The sequence below is a fragment of the Phalangium opilio genome, unplaced genomic scaffold (genome assembly GCF_054372755.1).
Source record: "Phalangium opilio isolate 3A_F unplaced genomic scaffold, DU_Popi_V2 ptg000003l_1, whole genome shotgun sequence".
Taxonomy (NCBI): Eukaryota; Metazoa; Arthropoda; class Arachnida; order Opiliones; family Phalangiidae; genus Phalangium; species Phalangium opilio.
Genome location: NW_028324145.1, coordinates 4,048,487 through 4,062,155, shown reverse-complemented (window position 1 = coordinate 4,062,155; position 13,669 = coordinate 4,048,487). Strand labels below are relative to the sequence as shown.

General features: G+C 38.4%; 3 protein-coding genes across 4 annotated transcripts; 1 reads left to right on the top strand and 2 right to left on the bottom strand.

Moving 5' to 3' along the window:
* The first annotated feature begins 209 nt into the window (after positions 1-209).
* Positions 210-3,133, top strand: eIF3k (eukaryotic translation initiation factor 3 subunit k). Its single transcript, XM_089836222.1, has 7 exons — positions 210-345; positions 593-691; positions 757-880; positions 939-1,010; positions 1,070-1,136; positions 1,770-1,973; positions 3,039-3,133. The coding sequence occupies exons 1-7, from the start codon at positions 293-295 to the stop codon at positions 3,068-3,070; spliced, it is 651 nt and encodes a 216-aa protein (XP_089692348.1). The 5' UTR covers positions 210-292; the 3' UTR covers positions 3,071-3,133.
* On the bottom strand, positions 3,026-9,218 carry LOC149717186 (acylphosphatase-2-like). The gene is made up of 5 exons (XM_089836283.1): positions 8,722-9,218; positions 8,468-8,640; positions 7,189-7,205; positions 7,008-7,117; positions 3,026-3,474 (listed from the first exon to the last, which is right to left on the bottom strand). Exons 2-5 carry the CDS (start codon positions 8,595-8,597, stop codon positions 3,360-3,362), a joined length of 372 nt encoding a protein of 123 aa, XP_089692409.1. The 5' UTR covers positions 8,598-8,640; positions 8,722-9,218; the 3' UTR covers positions 3,026-3,359.
* A 1,202-nt stretch (positions 9,219-10,420) lies between these two features.
* Positions 10,421-13,534, bottom strand: LOC149717185 (uncharacterized). Of its 2 annotated transcripts, none has more exons than XM_089836137.1 (2): positions 13,254-13,534; positions 10,421-11,902 (listed from the first exon to the last, which is right to left on the bottom strand). In XM_089836137.1, exon 2 carries the CDS (start codon positions 11,806-11,808, stop codon positions 10,501-10,503), a length of 1,308 nt encoding a protein of 435 aa, XP_089692263.1. In that variant the 5' UTR covers positions 11,809-11,902; positions 13,254-13,534; the 3' UTR covers positions 10,421-10,500. The 2 variants fall into 2 exon arrangements, with proteins under 2 accessions (XP_089692263.1, XP_089692257.1); XM_089836131.1 differs by having other exon boundaries at positions 10,421-11,878.
* Positions 13,535-13,669: the final 135 nt, after the last annotated feature.

Sequence of the window (13,669 nt, the reverse complement as noted above, 5' to 3'; positions counted from 1 at the left end):
TCGGAGACGACATTAGTCACGTGCTCACAAAGAGAGTATAGGGGAGGAGTGGAAAGAGGGGAAAATCTTGTTGCTCTTTTCTACCGCGCATCTTTCCGTTTGAGACATTAAATGGTATCGTAGGTGGCGCGACTGAGCCGGAAACTCCCTCGTACCACTAGTATAATTTAGGGGCAACATTGTAATTTAGCCTTGTGGAGCGGGGGAGCTTCTACTCCTCCCCTATACTCATGTCAAAGTTCAAATTTCAAAACCTTTAAAAACCAAATTACCTAATTGTCGATCAAAAAAAATGGCGGCGCAGATGAGAGCGACTGTTGCTTCTATGTTGAAGGGAATTGATAGGTAATGTACAATTTTTTTAATTAAAAGTAATGATTTTAAATGGGTATGTGTTTATAGAAGCGATTAATGTAGTAATTTCCGCGTAAAAAAGCTGTTAACCTAGTGATTACACTTATAATGTGTTAAGCCTTGGTCAGTCCATGCTTCTTAAATTAAATCATGCCATGTGTACAGTTCACAGTGACATTATTACTGTAGTGGTTTTCAATGTTTCGATTTCAAAATATCTCAATCAAAAACCTTTCAGGTACAACCCAGCTAATATTCCAACGTTAGAACACTATGTTGAGATGCAGGGAAGGGAAAATACCTACGATCTTGAAGCCAACTTGGCCATTTTGAAACTGTATGAAACTATGAATACATTTGATCTCCTTATTGTTTCAAGTTCTAATAATATCTCTTTTAAAGCTATCAATTCAACCCCACTGAATACAAAGCAGATGTGGTTGTTCGTATTTTGCTTAAAGCACTAACGAATTTACCCCATACTGATTTTGTCCTTTGTAAATGCTTACTTGAGTCTCAAGCAACGGTAATATGTTCATTATTATATGTTTAAAGAAAAATACTTAATCCCTGTTATTTATCAGGCACATGAAGATATTAAAGCGATAATAGGTCTTCATAATCTGTTAGAAACATGCCAATTTTCAAACTTCTGGGTAATGATTTAATGATTTTAAAATTTGTGAAAGTACATTAAACTAATGATACATTTTAGGTTGATCTAAAGAAGAGCTACAAATTGATTTCCAACAATATTGGCTTTGATGACTCTATCAGGAAATGTATGATTATAACAGAGTTCATACAAACCTGGAAATCAGGGAAATAAATAGGCCTAGTTGACAAAAACCTCAGGGAAATAAATAGTTGACAAAAACCTCAGGGAAATTTCGAATTTTTTGTAAAATTCAGGGAAATTTTCGAGTAATTAAGCAAAATGTTCGTGGATTAACATTACACTATACTTTGGAGGCTCATAACTCTGGTTATATTAGAGATATAAGGGTGTCCTTTGAGTATGTAATAGTCCAATTTGTCCCCCATCCAACCATACTAAAAACATAGGGCTACGACAAACAGGGGCCGAGTAATTAAGCAAAATGTTCATGAACATACCCTCCTTAGGATTAACATTACACTATACTTTGGAGGCTCATAACTCTGGTTCAGTTAGAGATACGGGGATGTTCTTTGAGTATGTTATAGTCATATTTGCCCCCCCCCTCCTTCGTTAAAATTTGCTCCATATGATACTCCATATACGGGAAAAACCTGGAAAACTCAGGGAAGTATATGGGGAAAAAACCTGGAAATCTCAGGGAAATTTGTTTCCCCAAAAGTTGTATGAACCCTGAGATAAAGAAATCAGGAATTCTTATCTTTACCTGACTTCTGACTTCCACCTTTTTTTTTAGTTATCTGTCATGTGGTGAACATAACCTACCAACACATTGAGAAGCCAGTTTTGTCCAGTTTACTCGGAGGCTTGCAGGAAGCGGAATTACTTCAATGGATGCACAAATACGGATGGAAACAACTACCAAATGGATTGATTTTTATCGCCAATCAAGAAGAGAATGTGAAAACTAAGAATATCACTGAAAAGATTGATTTTGATAGTACGTTATCCGTTGTTCAATTAGTAAATCATGGATCACCCACTAAACCTAATTAGTAATTAGACTATAGATGAAGTGCGCTATTCTATCGCTAAGCTTCTCGTTAAATTTATTTATTTATGTTGCTTTATCTCATTCTCTGTTGCGTTGCGTTTGCTTTGGTTTTGGTTTTCAAATTTCCATCTTCTTAATTTATAATTAAAGTAAACACTTTTTTCATTTCGTAAGTTTTCATTTCTTTATGCTTTTTCTTTCCTAATTTATAAAGGTAAGCTTTAGCTTTGCCGTTAATTTTACGGTAAAGAAACCAGGGGTGTGCGAGTACTCGTTAAGTTCGAGTACTCGGTTCGAGTATCAAGCCGAGTACTCGACTCGATACTCGATAACAACACATTGAGATACTCGAGACAGATTCGAGTAGCTTTTTAACATCTTAAATACTCGGACAAATACTCGAGTCCGAGGCTTACAACTATAGCAGACGATGAGTTCATGAGCATTTATTTTAAAAATCAATTGTTCAATGTTTAATTGATCACTAACAATCTTTTTGAACTAGTTAGATGTTAGATAATTGAACATCTTCGTTATTTTCAAGAAATTTACAAAATTGCTACTCGACAAGTCAATATTTGAGACTCGATAATTACTCGAAAGAACCAAAATTTGACCTATCTAAATACTCGATACTCGAAAGTATTTTTGAGACTCGGCTCGATACTCGATAAGAAATTAGTTTCGATACTCGGACTCGGCTCGAAACCGAAAAAACGGGACTCGCACACCACTGAAACAAACACTTACCTTTAAAAATTAAATTCTCTCTGCATAGTTTGGGATGTTACTTTCATTTGGAATCTAAATGTTTTGTTTCCATGGCAAATTATACTTTGATCTCCATCGTATAATTTTATACGTAAAAATAATTTTTATTTAGGCTTCTTTTTTGTAATTTTTCTTCGTTATTCTTTTACAAACAAACAAAAATGATAATTACAAAATCTAGGATTTTGGTTTTGAAATTTTAATTTTGTCAATTTTTCTTTTCCCCTCCTTTTATTATAGGTGTAGCGGCTATTATGGCCGCAAGTCGTTAAAAGTGATGAAATTTACGGTAATAAATATGAATTTGCTAATATTTGGCACTTTTTTGAAAGGTACATGACTACATTCTCTTTGGTTTTATTAATTTAAGTTTACATGCGATTTAGAAACTATCAGATTGGATATTTTGGAATTAACTTAATTAGCTTAGAGGTTCAGTAAGCCTTTGATATATGAACCACCTTGGGGGGAAATATAGGATTTTGCAAAAATGAAGGCAGTATTATGGATTTCGGTTTGTTTTTTCAGGGTGTTGATTTTATTTCCCCAGTTTTAATTAATTTAAAATCGAACAGTGAAGTTTCTGTAAGTGTAACCGTCAACAATTTGCCAGTTTTTAAATTCAGTCCTTTCAATTCTGGCACCAGGGCTGCCTTGAAGTCTCAACCAAAGAGCCCTGAAAAGGTAAAAACCGGAGTGTAAGTTTTCAGGTAGATTTTGGACCTCAATTATGTGATGACAGTTGACCATGTTTACTCCCTTATCTTATTAGCGTAAGTTTATAAGATATGTTCCATAAGTAATTGATACTTCCTATACTTTGTAATGATAGAGACTAACTTTGTAATGATAGAGACTAATTACTGAGTGATAGTTCGAGAACGACTACACGCGGTTTTGCAGTTCATCTTCCTATAGGGTCTTTGCGCGTGACGTCAAGTTACCTACCCCCTTTCCTCTCCCCTTGCCGGCTGCCCGCTCTGGCCACGTTAGGACGCCATGTTGACATCCCCTGAAAACCGGTTTTCGCCCCCTATTTCTTCTCCCTTTTTACTCTCGCGGAAACACCCTGTTTAGTCTGTACTAAGCCTTTGACATGCAGCGCCTCACCAGGTGTCGCTTTGCGAGAATCTATGACCTACGTCACTTCATGACAAGCTCCAGTTTGTAACCAGTGACAAATTTATGCAACATATATTATGAACTATTGTTATTAGTCATTACTCAATCTGCTGTTTAATAGGCGATATTGGTGATATTATAAAGTCCGTTTTCTTGCTCAACTTGTTAAAGTGGGACGGAGGGAGGGAAGCAGACGTGTAAGGCATGTCTCCCTCCCATGTCGATGTCCGCGCCCCTGGTGGACATCGCCTATTTAATGTCACCATAAAATATATCACTAGGCCTATATTATTTTGTTGAACTGCACCCAACTTGTTTGTGTTGTGAAGGGAAAATGTGTATTGTTTTACCTGGGTTTTGTAGAGAAATTAAATGCATAGTCGCGATAAATTTGATCGAGGAAACCAAATGAACTAAAAACATTGGTCTCAAGAGTGCTGTCAATAGAGTAATTTCGGTAGAGAGGGGGATCCCCAACATTGGGGATATCACAAAGGTAAGAGATAGAGGATTATGACGTTGCCATATATGGAAATGAAATTACTCTATAGCCTTGATTTTGAATCACTAATAGCAAGGATAAAGAATGAGCGTGAGGAAATTTGTTTTCACGCTACAGGATAGGCAGCTCCATATCTCCAATGGCAGCTTATTCGATATATACTCTGTTCTAGCTTCGGTTGTCAGCACGCGCAAACCTAATTCTCTATGTAACGTAGGTTTGTGCGTGCTGACAACCGACGAAAGAAATAATTTAAATCTTGAGGTTTTAGGTACTGTAAATCAGTATTGCTTTCGTCTCTTGTCAGCACGCACAAACCTACGTTACGTGCTTTCAACCGAAACTGGAACAATATATATATCGAATAATATAAGAAGCCGCGGTCGGAGATAGGGAGTTGCCTATCCTATAACGTGAAAACAAATTTTTTCGCGCGCATTCTTTATCCATGGTACGACTTCAAAAGAAGGTGATAAAGGACCCCCCCCCCCCAAAAAAAATCCCGCAAAATGTCGTACATTGTCATATTGACAGCACCCTAAAGCTACTAGAGATGGGCCGATACCAGTTTAAACCGATACCGATATGATCCGATACTTGGGAAACCGATCCGTACCGATACCGATATTTTACCCGATCCTTCGATTAAACCGATATCAAACCGATACCGATATGGTATCGGTATCGGCCCATCTCTATAGATGATTCTCGATCCAATTTCGGTACTTGAAACTATAAAACTGGCTTTTCATACGAAAAACCCATTTTAGACACTAGTTACGTTATCCAAAAATAGATGAAAATCTGTGCTGTCTCAGAGTTTAGGTCTTATGGCGCCATCTACTCTCAACATAAGTATTTATTTTCTTCAAAAAATATCGGGTAGAAATATCGGTTCATTTTTAACCGATACCGATATATCGGTTAAAGCCAAATATCGGTACCGATACCGATATGGTATCGGTATCGGCCCATCTCTAAAAGCTACATTTAAACCTTTGGGTTGCGATCTTTGATAGAAAATTAAATAAGTGTTCCGTATCGTTTAGAGCTATTTCAACTTATCAATTGAACTTATTTCCCTGCAAGTGCCAGTAAATTAAGAGGTTTATATATATATAAACTGGTCGCGAGCAAACGTTTCCATCCTTTAATGTTAAAAATGCCGATGTCTATTGAACCTAAATTTAAAATTGGCCGACAGTCTGTTAGAGGCTTTGCTAACTTGCTAAGAACTTCGTTTTGGTTCCTTTTCTATAAAGTATTTTTAGTTTCCACCCCTGTAGCTTATCGCTTATGGAAACGATAATATTTAAGTAGAACATCTGTTCAAAATATTGGAAAGTTCTATATTGCGCCAAGTAAAGTTCGAGAGATATGAACCTTAGCAAAACATTAATAAAATGCAAACAGAGCGTTCTCTCGAACAAGTAAACGTTTATAGGAAGTATCATTTAAAGAAAGGATCTTTCCATTCCAAGCGCAATTCCTTCCTTCCCTAATTTGCTATCTTAGAAAAAATAAACAAGCTTAAGCTGACTCGAGTTGTTTCGTAAAATATAACATTTACAAGATCCCTGACGCTGCTCTTTTATAATTAGATGTTACCCATTTCCGCCAACTCTCTCCGTGAATTAAACCCTTTACTCAGCGATTGCATCTTCAACCCTAATCCCAAGAGGTGAAGAAACCTTTCCACGGAGATTCCTTACGATAGATCTTGAAATAGCTTGTATAAGATGCTAGCCGCCATTATAAGGCAAGGTCCTCCAATCACAATGTAGCCCCCAAAATCAGTTGTTACTCGCATTTCTTACATAATGGCGGCGCCCACATTTAGTACGATAGTTTTCCTGGTTTATGCCATACTCTGGCATTTTCCTTCAAGTTCCGCGATTTTTCACCTCTGTACCAATCATACCTCCAGCCCGAAAAAAATCCGAGTTCTTACGCGCATTTCTTACAAAATGGCGCCCATATTTTGATACATTAGCTTTTTCAAGTTTTTCTGGTTATGATTTGCAGAGAAATTTTATTCCCCCGACTTCCCCCCCCATGACTTTTGAACCAATGCCCAGCAATCCTATAATTCTTATAAAATTCTATATTTTTGAACCCGTCCTGTAATATTCTAACTTAGTCCAAGTTTTCGTAATTTTAATGAAGTACCTCTCGAGGGGCTGGTCACTCAGTGTAATCGGTTTACACTGCTTTACCCTTGACTGTACTAAAGTGATTACTCGTAATCATTAAACCATGCCCTTGACAGTGGTAAAATGATTACACGTAATCCTTAATCGGTGTACAGTGATTAGCCCCTCGGTTCCTCTTTTCAAAGTAAAATCCAATATTTGTTATTTTTCGACATAGTTTAAGCCAAAATACTATTATATTTGAGCATTTTTAGTCCTATATTTTCCTATGAAAAACACATTTTTTCTCCTATAAAATCCTATAATTCCGGGGAAAAAATGCTATTTTTCCTATAAGGAATTCAAAATTTTTGGCTGGGCTCCCTGCCCATGTACAAATTATGATCCCCGTTTTACCCATACCTTTTCAAGGTCACACACAGAGAAACTTACATTTCATCGACTTTGTCCTTTTCACCTTGAATTTGACCAAAAACGGTACCCCATCTCGTCAAACGAATCCAACCTCTGATACCCAAAACGTTCGTCATGTCACGGGCATACTTTAGAATTAGAGAAATGAGCCTAAATCTCTTTGTACTTACTACGAAGAGTGATTTAAAACTCAACGTACCTTAGTAAAATAAACACCTGGAAGGGAAAGTAAAGAAACAAGTGTTTAAAATCTTTCAACGAAAAAAGTCCCGTGTTCAAACTTAACCCCATTTTTTCGGAAAACACTTATTTAGGTCTACATAAGATACGAAGTACCCTACTAACATTCTTAGTTGGCAAGGTACCAGATATTTTTTTTTTCGTAGGGATAACCTCGAGTGTTTTTGGTATGCGCGCTGATATTCTTCTGTATTGTCTCTTGTGGTAACATTACTTAAAAAGACTTTCTTCTCTATCGCGCAGAGGAAATGGGTCGGAAGTTCGGAACTAAGTTCCTCTATCTAAAGTATTTATTTCTTTAGTTAACATCTTTTGTATTTGTACCTTCCGGGTATTTGGAATCGCTTAGTAGCGTGTTCTAACTTTGCATTCCTTTTAGTATTCTAATTTAGTGGGTATATAAATATACCAATTGAAAAGGAGTAACTTAACAAGGCCTACTTGTAAAATAAAATTCGGTAATTGGCGATTCTAAAAATAACTCTTTCGTCTCGCTATCAAGGGATAAGTCACTCGTAATCTAAAATTTTCTTACACCTGTCGTTTGACTTCAGTTAATAATGAAGTCAACGGAAAAACCACCCCTGTTGTAAAAGTGTTTTTAAATTCCCGAGAAGCTCTGTAAAATTCCCAATTGAAGCCTTAGTGTGACGTCACCCATGCTATTTGCCCATAGAACCAAAGCGGTACCATACCAAACATGACCGAGCACTGCCAAAGCTAAGCCCGTGACGTTTTACCTATGTACTAACGTCACAACTGAGATAGCTCTATTAATTTGATGTTCAGTGTAAAAATTGTGTGAACAACATAGTGCGACATCAACCCCATATCACCCCGATGTTTTTCAATGAAGAAAACACCACATATGCGTCAAGTGACGTTCGCCTTGATTCTGACGTGACGTCATAACTAAAAGCCGTGTTCCATCCATCAACCAGAAATTTAGGAATTCGAAAAACACCTCCTTGATATCAAGAGTGAATTACCCCTCGTTTACTAACCCACCCTTTCGCGTCTTAACTTCTATCTCTTAGTAACGGAAGCCCTTTTCAAAATTAGATTCTATTCATATGAAAAAAAAAAAAAGAATTTTGAATTTATTTTGGCAGATGATTCACGAATAAAAAATTATAAATCGGATTCATCGCTAAATTTATTCAATTTCATCTCTTTAGAATTAACTAGGTTAAAATTTACACTAAAAATCGTCGATGAGAAAAATTTTAAAAATTTACCATGAACTCCTCCGAACACTTCAAAATCGACTTGTACCAAAAGTGGATGAGTTTGGTAGTATCTTTCCAAGATACTGGGTGGTGTCCACATCCAAGTGCTTTCGCGGGATATCAAATCGCAGTAAACCATTTTCGTCTCGCTGTAGTTACAATTTCAACTACAATCTATATTCCTGAAGAAAAATCACGTCGTTTAAAAAAAATGGCATTTTTTTCATGGACACGACAATCGAAGAAAATATTAGTTTAACCACCTGTTTCTTCGAAGAACAACCACCGACGCCCGAGTTCGTGAAAAAAGTGGAAGCGAAAGACGTTCGGGACGGAAGCGTACTTCGAAGATGTGAGAGGAAGAGAAAAGTGGTGCTGCGCTGACTGCTAAAATGTTTTTGGGAGCTAGTTCCGGTGCCAAAATGTTTCCAGGGACAGAAGAGAAAGTAAGGGTGGTAAAAAGTATATATGGTAGCGTTGCTTCGATCAAGGTTTATGTATAATGGTTTAACAGCTTTAAGTCGATCCAATAGTAAATCAACCAGGAGTATGGTAGGTACTCTGATACGAGGGGCTAATCACTGTTAGATTCCTTGTACACCGATTAAAGATTACGTGTAATCATTTCAACACTGTCAAGGGCAGGACTTTTAAAGATTGCGCGTAATCACTTTAGTACAGTCAAAGGTACTGTCGTGTACACCGATTACACTGAGTGACCAGCCCATCGCTCGGATACTACACGGGGTAGGAATCAGCATCCGCGACCAGTAATAGACCATTTCGATGTAACTAAGAGGGAAAGACACGCCTTCCCTCTCGCTTTTTGGCGCCTGTGCTGTAGTAATTTTGTATCATGAGAGTGCACAGAAACGGTAATGTATCAACCCCCTCGTATGTCCCGATTCTGAGGGTTGCCTACCCCTTTCTTAAGTCGAAAAGGTCTATTGCGTGGAGAAAATGTTAGGGGAAATCTTCAAACTCGCGAGGGTCGAATTGCTGAACATGACATCAAAAGTTCATAGATAAAAACCAAAAGTATACTTCGTTGAAACTTTCTCGCGCCGTGTAATAAAAGAAACACCCCTTTACCTCTCAGAATAGTGTCGAACCCCTCTCACGACCGTAGCACAGGGAACATGCGTGAATAGGCTCCTAAGTAGCAGAGGCTAATTATAGTACCAAAAATAAATGTTTGTATCGCCACCATAGGTACTCTTTTCTATTAACCTTTGACCCCCCAAAAACCACTTCTATCGGTTAGTTCGTGTAGAGGTTGAGAGGAGATCGAGTCGTTCGCTTCTAATTTTACATGGTGTCTACGGCCAATGGCTGGCAAATGTGAACGAAGCATACCTTTGGTTTTTATCTATGAACTTTGCTGTTGCTTACTAGCATTGTTAGTTCTGACCAATTTATCTTGGCCACATTGTTTTTACACGTGGCACTCGACTGTTTTCGTGCAACAGAGAAATTGTCGCTGACGAACCATTATGGATAAACCTTTCATCTTCCTGACATGCAAGGAAGAGAAAACTCACTTTCTCTCGGTCTCTCAAGTGGAGAAGTATATTTTTAGAATGTATATATATATTTCCTCGTCTTGGATAAGGGTGCGCGCGCTAAAGCGTGGGCTATTGTGGCTGATTGGGCATTATTTTAAAAAGTGAAGAGAAATAGCGTCAGTTTGGTGCGGTACTAGTTTTGGGGAGACAAAAGAGGTACAATCAAGTACAATGTGCTTTGAAAATCTCAAGGGAAACATTCCATCGATACGTTTGCTCTAAACATTATAGTTGAGAGTTGGCAAGCGTTGCCAGAAATATTTCAGAAAGTTATGCCTTCTCATTTTAGACTAAGTTCAATGTTTCCTAAAAAAATTGGTGAAAAAATTATACAAGCAACAAGCAACGCAGTTTGTCGTTGGAAATTTTGACTTCCAAAAGAACGTCAGCCCCTTCCTTCGGATTTGGGTTAATTTATTACATTGTTACAAAAGTACGGCAAAACAATATATTACAGGGTTATAGAACAATTTTTTTTTACGTTATTGCATTTTCTTCGGCAATATTATCTGCAATTTCTGGAAGCGATGTGTTAACACTTAGCACAGTTTGTACGTTCAATAACGGCGAGTTTAAATTAATTGCAATTGGTTCAAGGATAGTTTCCGAGGTACCAGGAGTTGAAGCGGTATTATTTGGAATTAGCTGATTATGTTCGCTCTGCAATTCAGATATAGGCACAGCGGTAGAAGGCGAAGGTTGATTTTGTATCACTTCAATGGTGAATGTTGCGGGGGAATTATTTAGAATCTCCTGTTCTTCATTTATGGTTTGCGAAGCATTTTGCGAAACACTTTCATCCTCATTTACATCCATATCACTTAAGTCATCGTCGTGTAAATCACTCAATTCCGCGTCATCTTGGAGCGCTTGCTTTATTTCTTCTTCAGTAAATTCGCTTAGAAGATCTTCGTCGTCGCTATCCTTGACATCGGGTAGAATTTCCGTAATAAGTTCTTCCGGAATGGGTTCATCAGATCCACGGGCGTATAAATTCAGAGTTCTTCGATCCGGTAACCCCAAATCTTTGTGGTAATCCCTGTAGGCTCTCGGATATTTCTTATAAAATTTCAAAGCCCATGACTTTATATTATTAGAGAATCGTTTTCCCGCCGCCTTTTTACCGGCATTTCTTAAGTTAAATATCAGCAAGTCTTTCAAGATTCCATCGTCTAAGTATTCAGTGGATTTTTCGATGATTTTATCGATGGTTATTCCACGTTTGAGCTCTTTTACTTGGACGCGAAGCTTGACATTTTGATTTTGTAGACGCCAAGCTTGACGCTTTACTTTTTGTAACTTATTTTTAATAACTTTATCCGTAACAATGGCTACTATCGATTCACCTTTAACTTCGATTAATTGGGTTCTGTCGTTCGTTAGTAACATGACTCTAGGTGTATTACTCTCCGGTAATACTGATTGGGTGCTTTCCAATGTTGTCTCCTCATCCATTAGTTTTATGACTTTGATATTTTGCTTTTTTAGTTGGTCCAAAACCATGGCTTGCGTTTCTGTAAGGTCAATTCGAGCGAGGTGATTGATGCTGGTGGGAGTCATTTGAAACACGTTATGTCTGTGGTTTATTGTTGTTATTGCGGGGCTTTTGTTTTCGTGGAACTTGGCAACATGCTCTAAACCTAAAATGCCTGATAATATGCGTTTTTGATTTTTGTCATAGAAAATTGTTGGAATGGCTGTTTTAATTAATTTTGATTTTGGGTCCCTGGCATTCATTAATTGTAGAGGATCAAAGTGATCCACGCACAAATGGTAGTTTTTCATTTTTTGCGGGTTTTCTTCCGCTTTTTCAATTAGTTCGTGTCGTCCAACGTTGTTAACCCAGACTTGTAATCTGGTAGGTGAGAGTCAAAATAATCTAATTTAAATTTTACACGGCCATATTGGTGGGTTCAGTGCAGGAGGAAAGCTGAAACCCACATGGAGGGAGCCAGGAAGGTTGGCTTCATCCATGTTATGGGCATCACAACTATGGTAAGACATGAGGGTTTGGCGTACTACTCAGCCAACTAAAAGCTCTCAATAGGTACACTGACCTATAACTTAAACTTGACCCAAGTGCATAATAGTATGGCATAACATGACATCCTATCCCATCCCATCTGACCCTTAACATCCCATGAGTGCATTATACCATCTCATTAACATGACAGTGCTTCATACCATTACATTAACTCGACATAGTACATCATCCCATCCCATTAGCTTGGTATAGTCCATCATACTATCCCATTAACATGACGTAGTGCATCATCCTATGACATGGTCTCATACTCGCATGAGTGTCTCCCATAGCATAACATTGCATGGCATGACCCATAACATCACATGAGCGCATTCTCATCCTCACATGAATATATCCCATCCCCATAGCATAACATTACATGACCCACAACATCACATGATATGACCCATAAAATCACGAGTGCATTGTACCATCTCATGAACATGATAGTGCTTCACCCCTACCCTTTAACATGACATAGTGCATCATCACATCCCATTAGCATGACACAGTGCATCATCCCATCCCATTAGCATGACACAGTGCATCATCCCATCCCATTAGCATGACACAGTGCATCATCCCATCCCATTAGCATGACACAGTGCATCATCCCACCCCATTAGCATGACACAGTGCGTCATCCCATCCCATTAGCATGACACAGTGCGTCATCCCATCCCATTAGCATGACACAGTGCGTCATCCCATCCCATTAGCATGACACAGTGCGTCATCACATCCCATTAGCATGACACAGTGCGTCATCACATCCCATTAGCATGACACAGTGCGTCATCACATCCCATTTGCATGACAGTGCATCATCACATCCAATTTGCATGACAGTGCATCATCCCATACAATTTTCATGACAGTGCATCATCCCACCCCATTAACATGACACAGTGCATCATCCCATCCCATTAGCATGACACAGTGCATCATCCCATCCCATTAGCATGACACAGTGCACCATCACATTAGCTTGATACAGTGCATCATCGCATCCCATTAGCATGACACAGTGCACCTTCCCATCCCATCCCATTATCATAACATAGTGCACCATACCACATGAAAAATAGTGCATCATACTACATGAAAAATAGTGCACCATCCCACATGAAAAATAGTGCACCATCCCACATGAAAAATAGTGCACATGACACGAGTGCATCATCCCCTTTCACCATTTACTTACCTTTCTGGATCTTTTAAAGGAAAAGAATAGAACATCTTTTCGGGTAGGCCTCCTCCTTGACCTTTGGTGCTGAAACAGAAAGGCGCGGCGCAATACATTTTGCCCATTTTTTAGAATTAAAGAGAGCGTGAAATCGTTAAATAAAATCCGTGCTCAAAAACGTCTATCTTCAATAATAAACAAACTAGTGTCCGGCGGCAGGCACCCAGCTGTGAACAAAGTTAAACCGACTAAAATTAATGTAGCAGACAGAAAGGAAATGTACTAGCGTAGGGAATGAATGGCCGGGCCCCGATTGGGCTAAAAGTACCATGTGGATTTTCATCCCCATTCTTTTCCCGTAGCTTCACTGCTTCGGTTTACTGTACAAAGAGGATAAACCCTAGAGTGGACTTAGAAACCAGATTCGCCTGGAA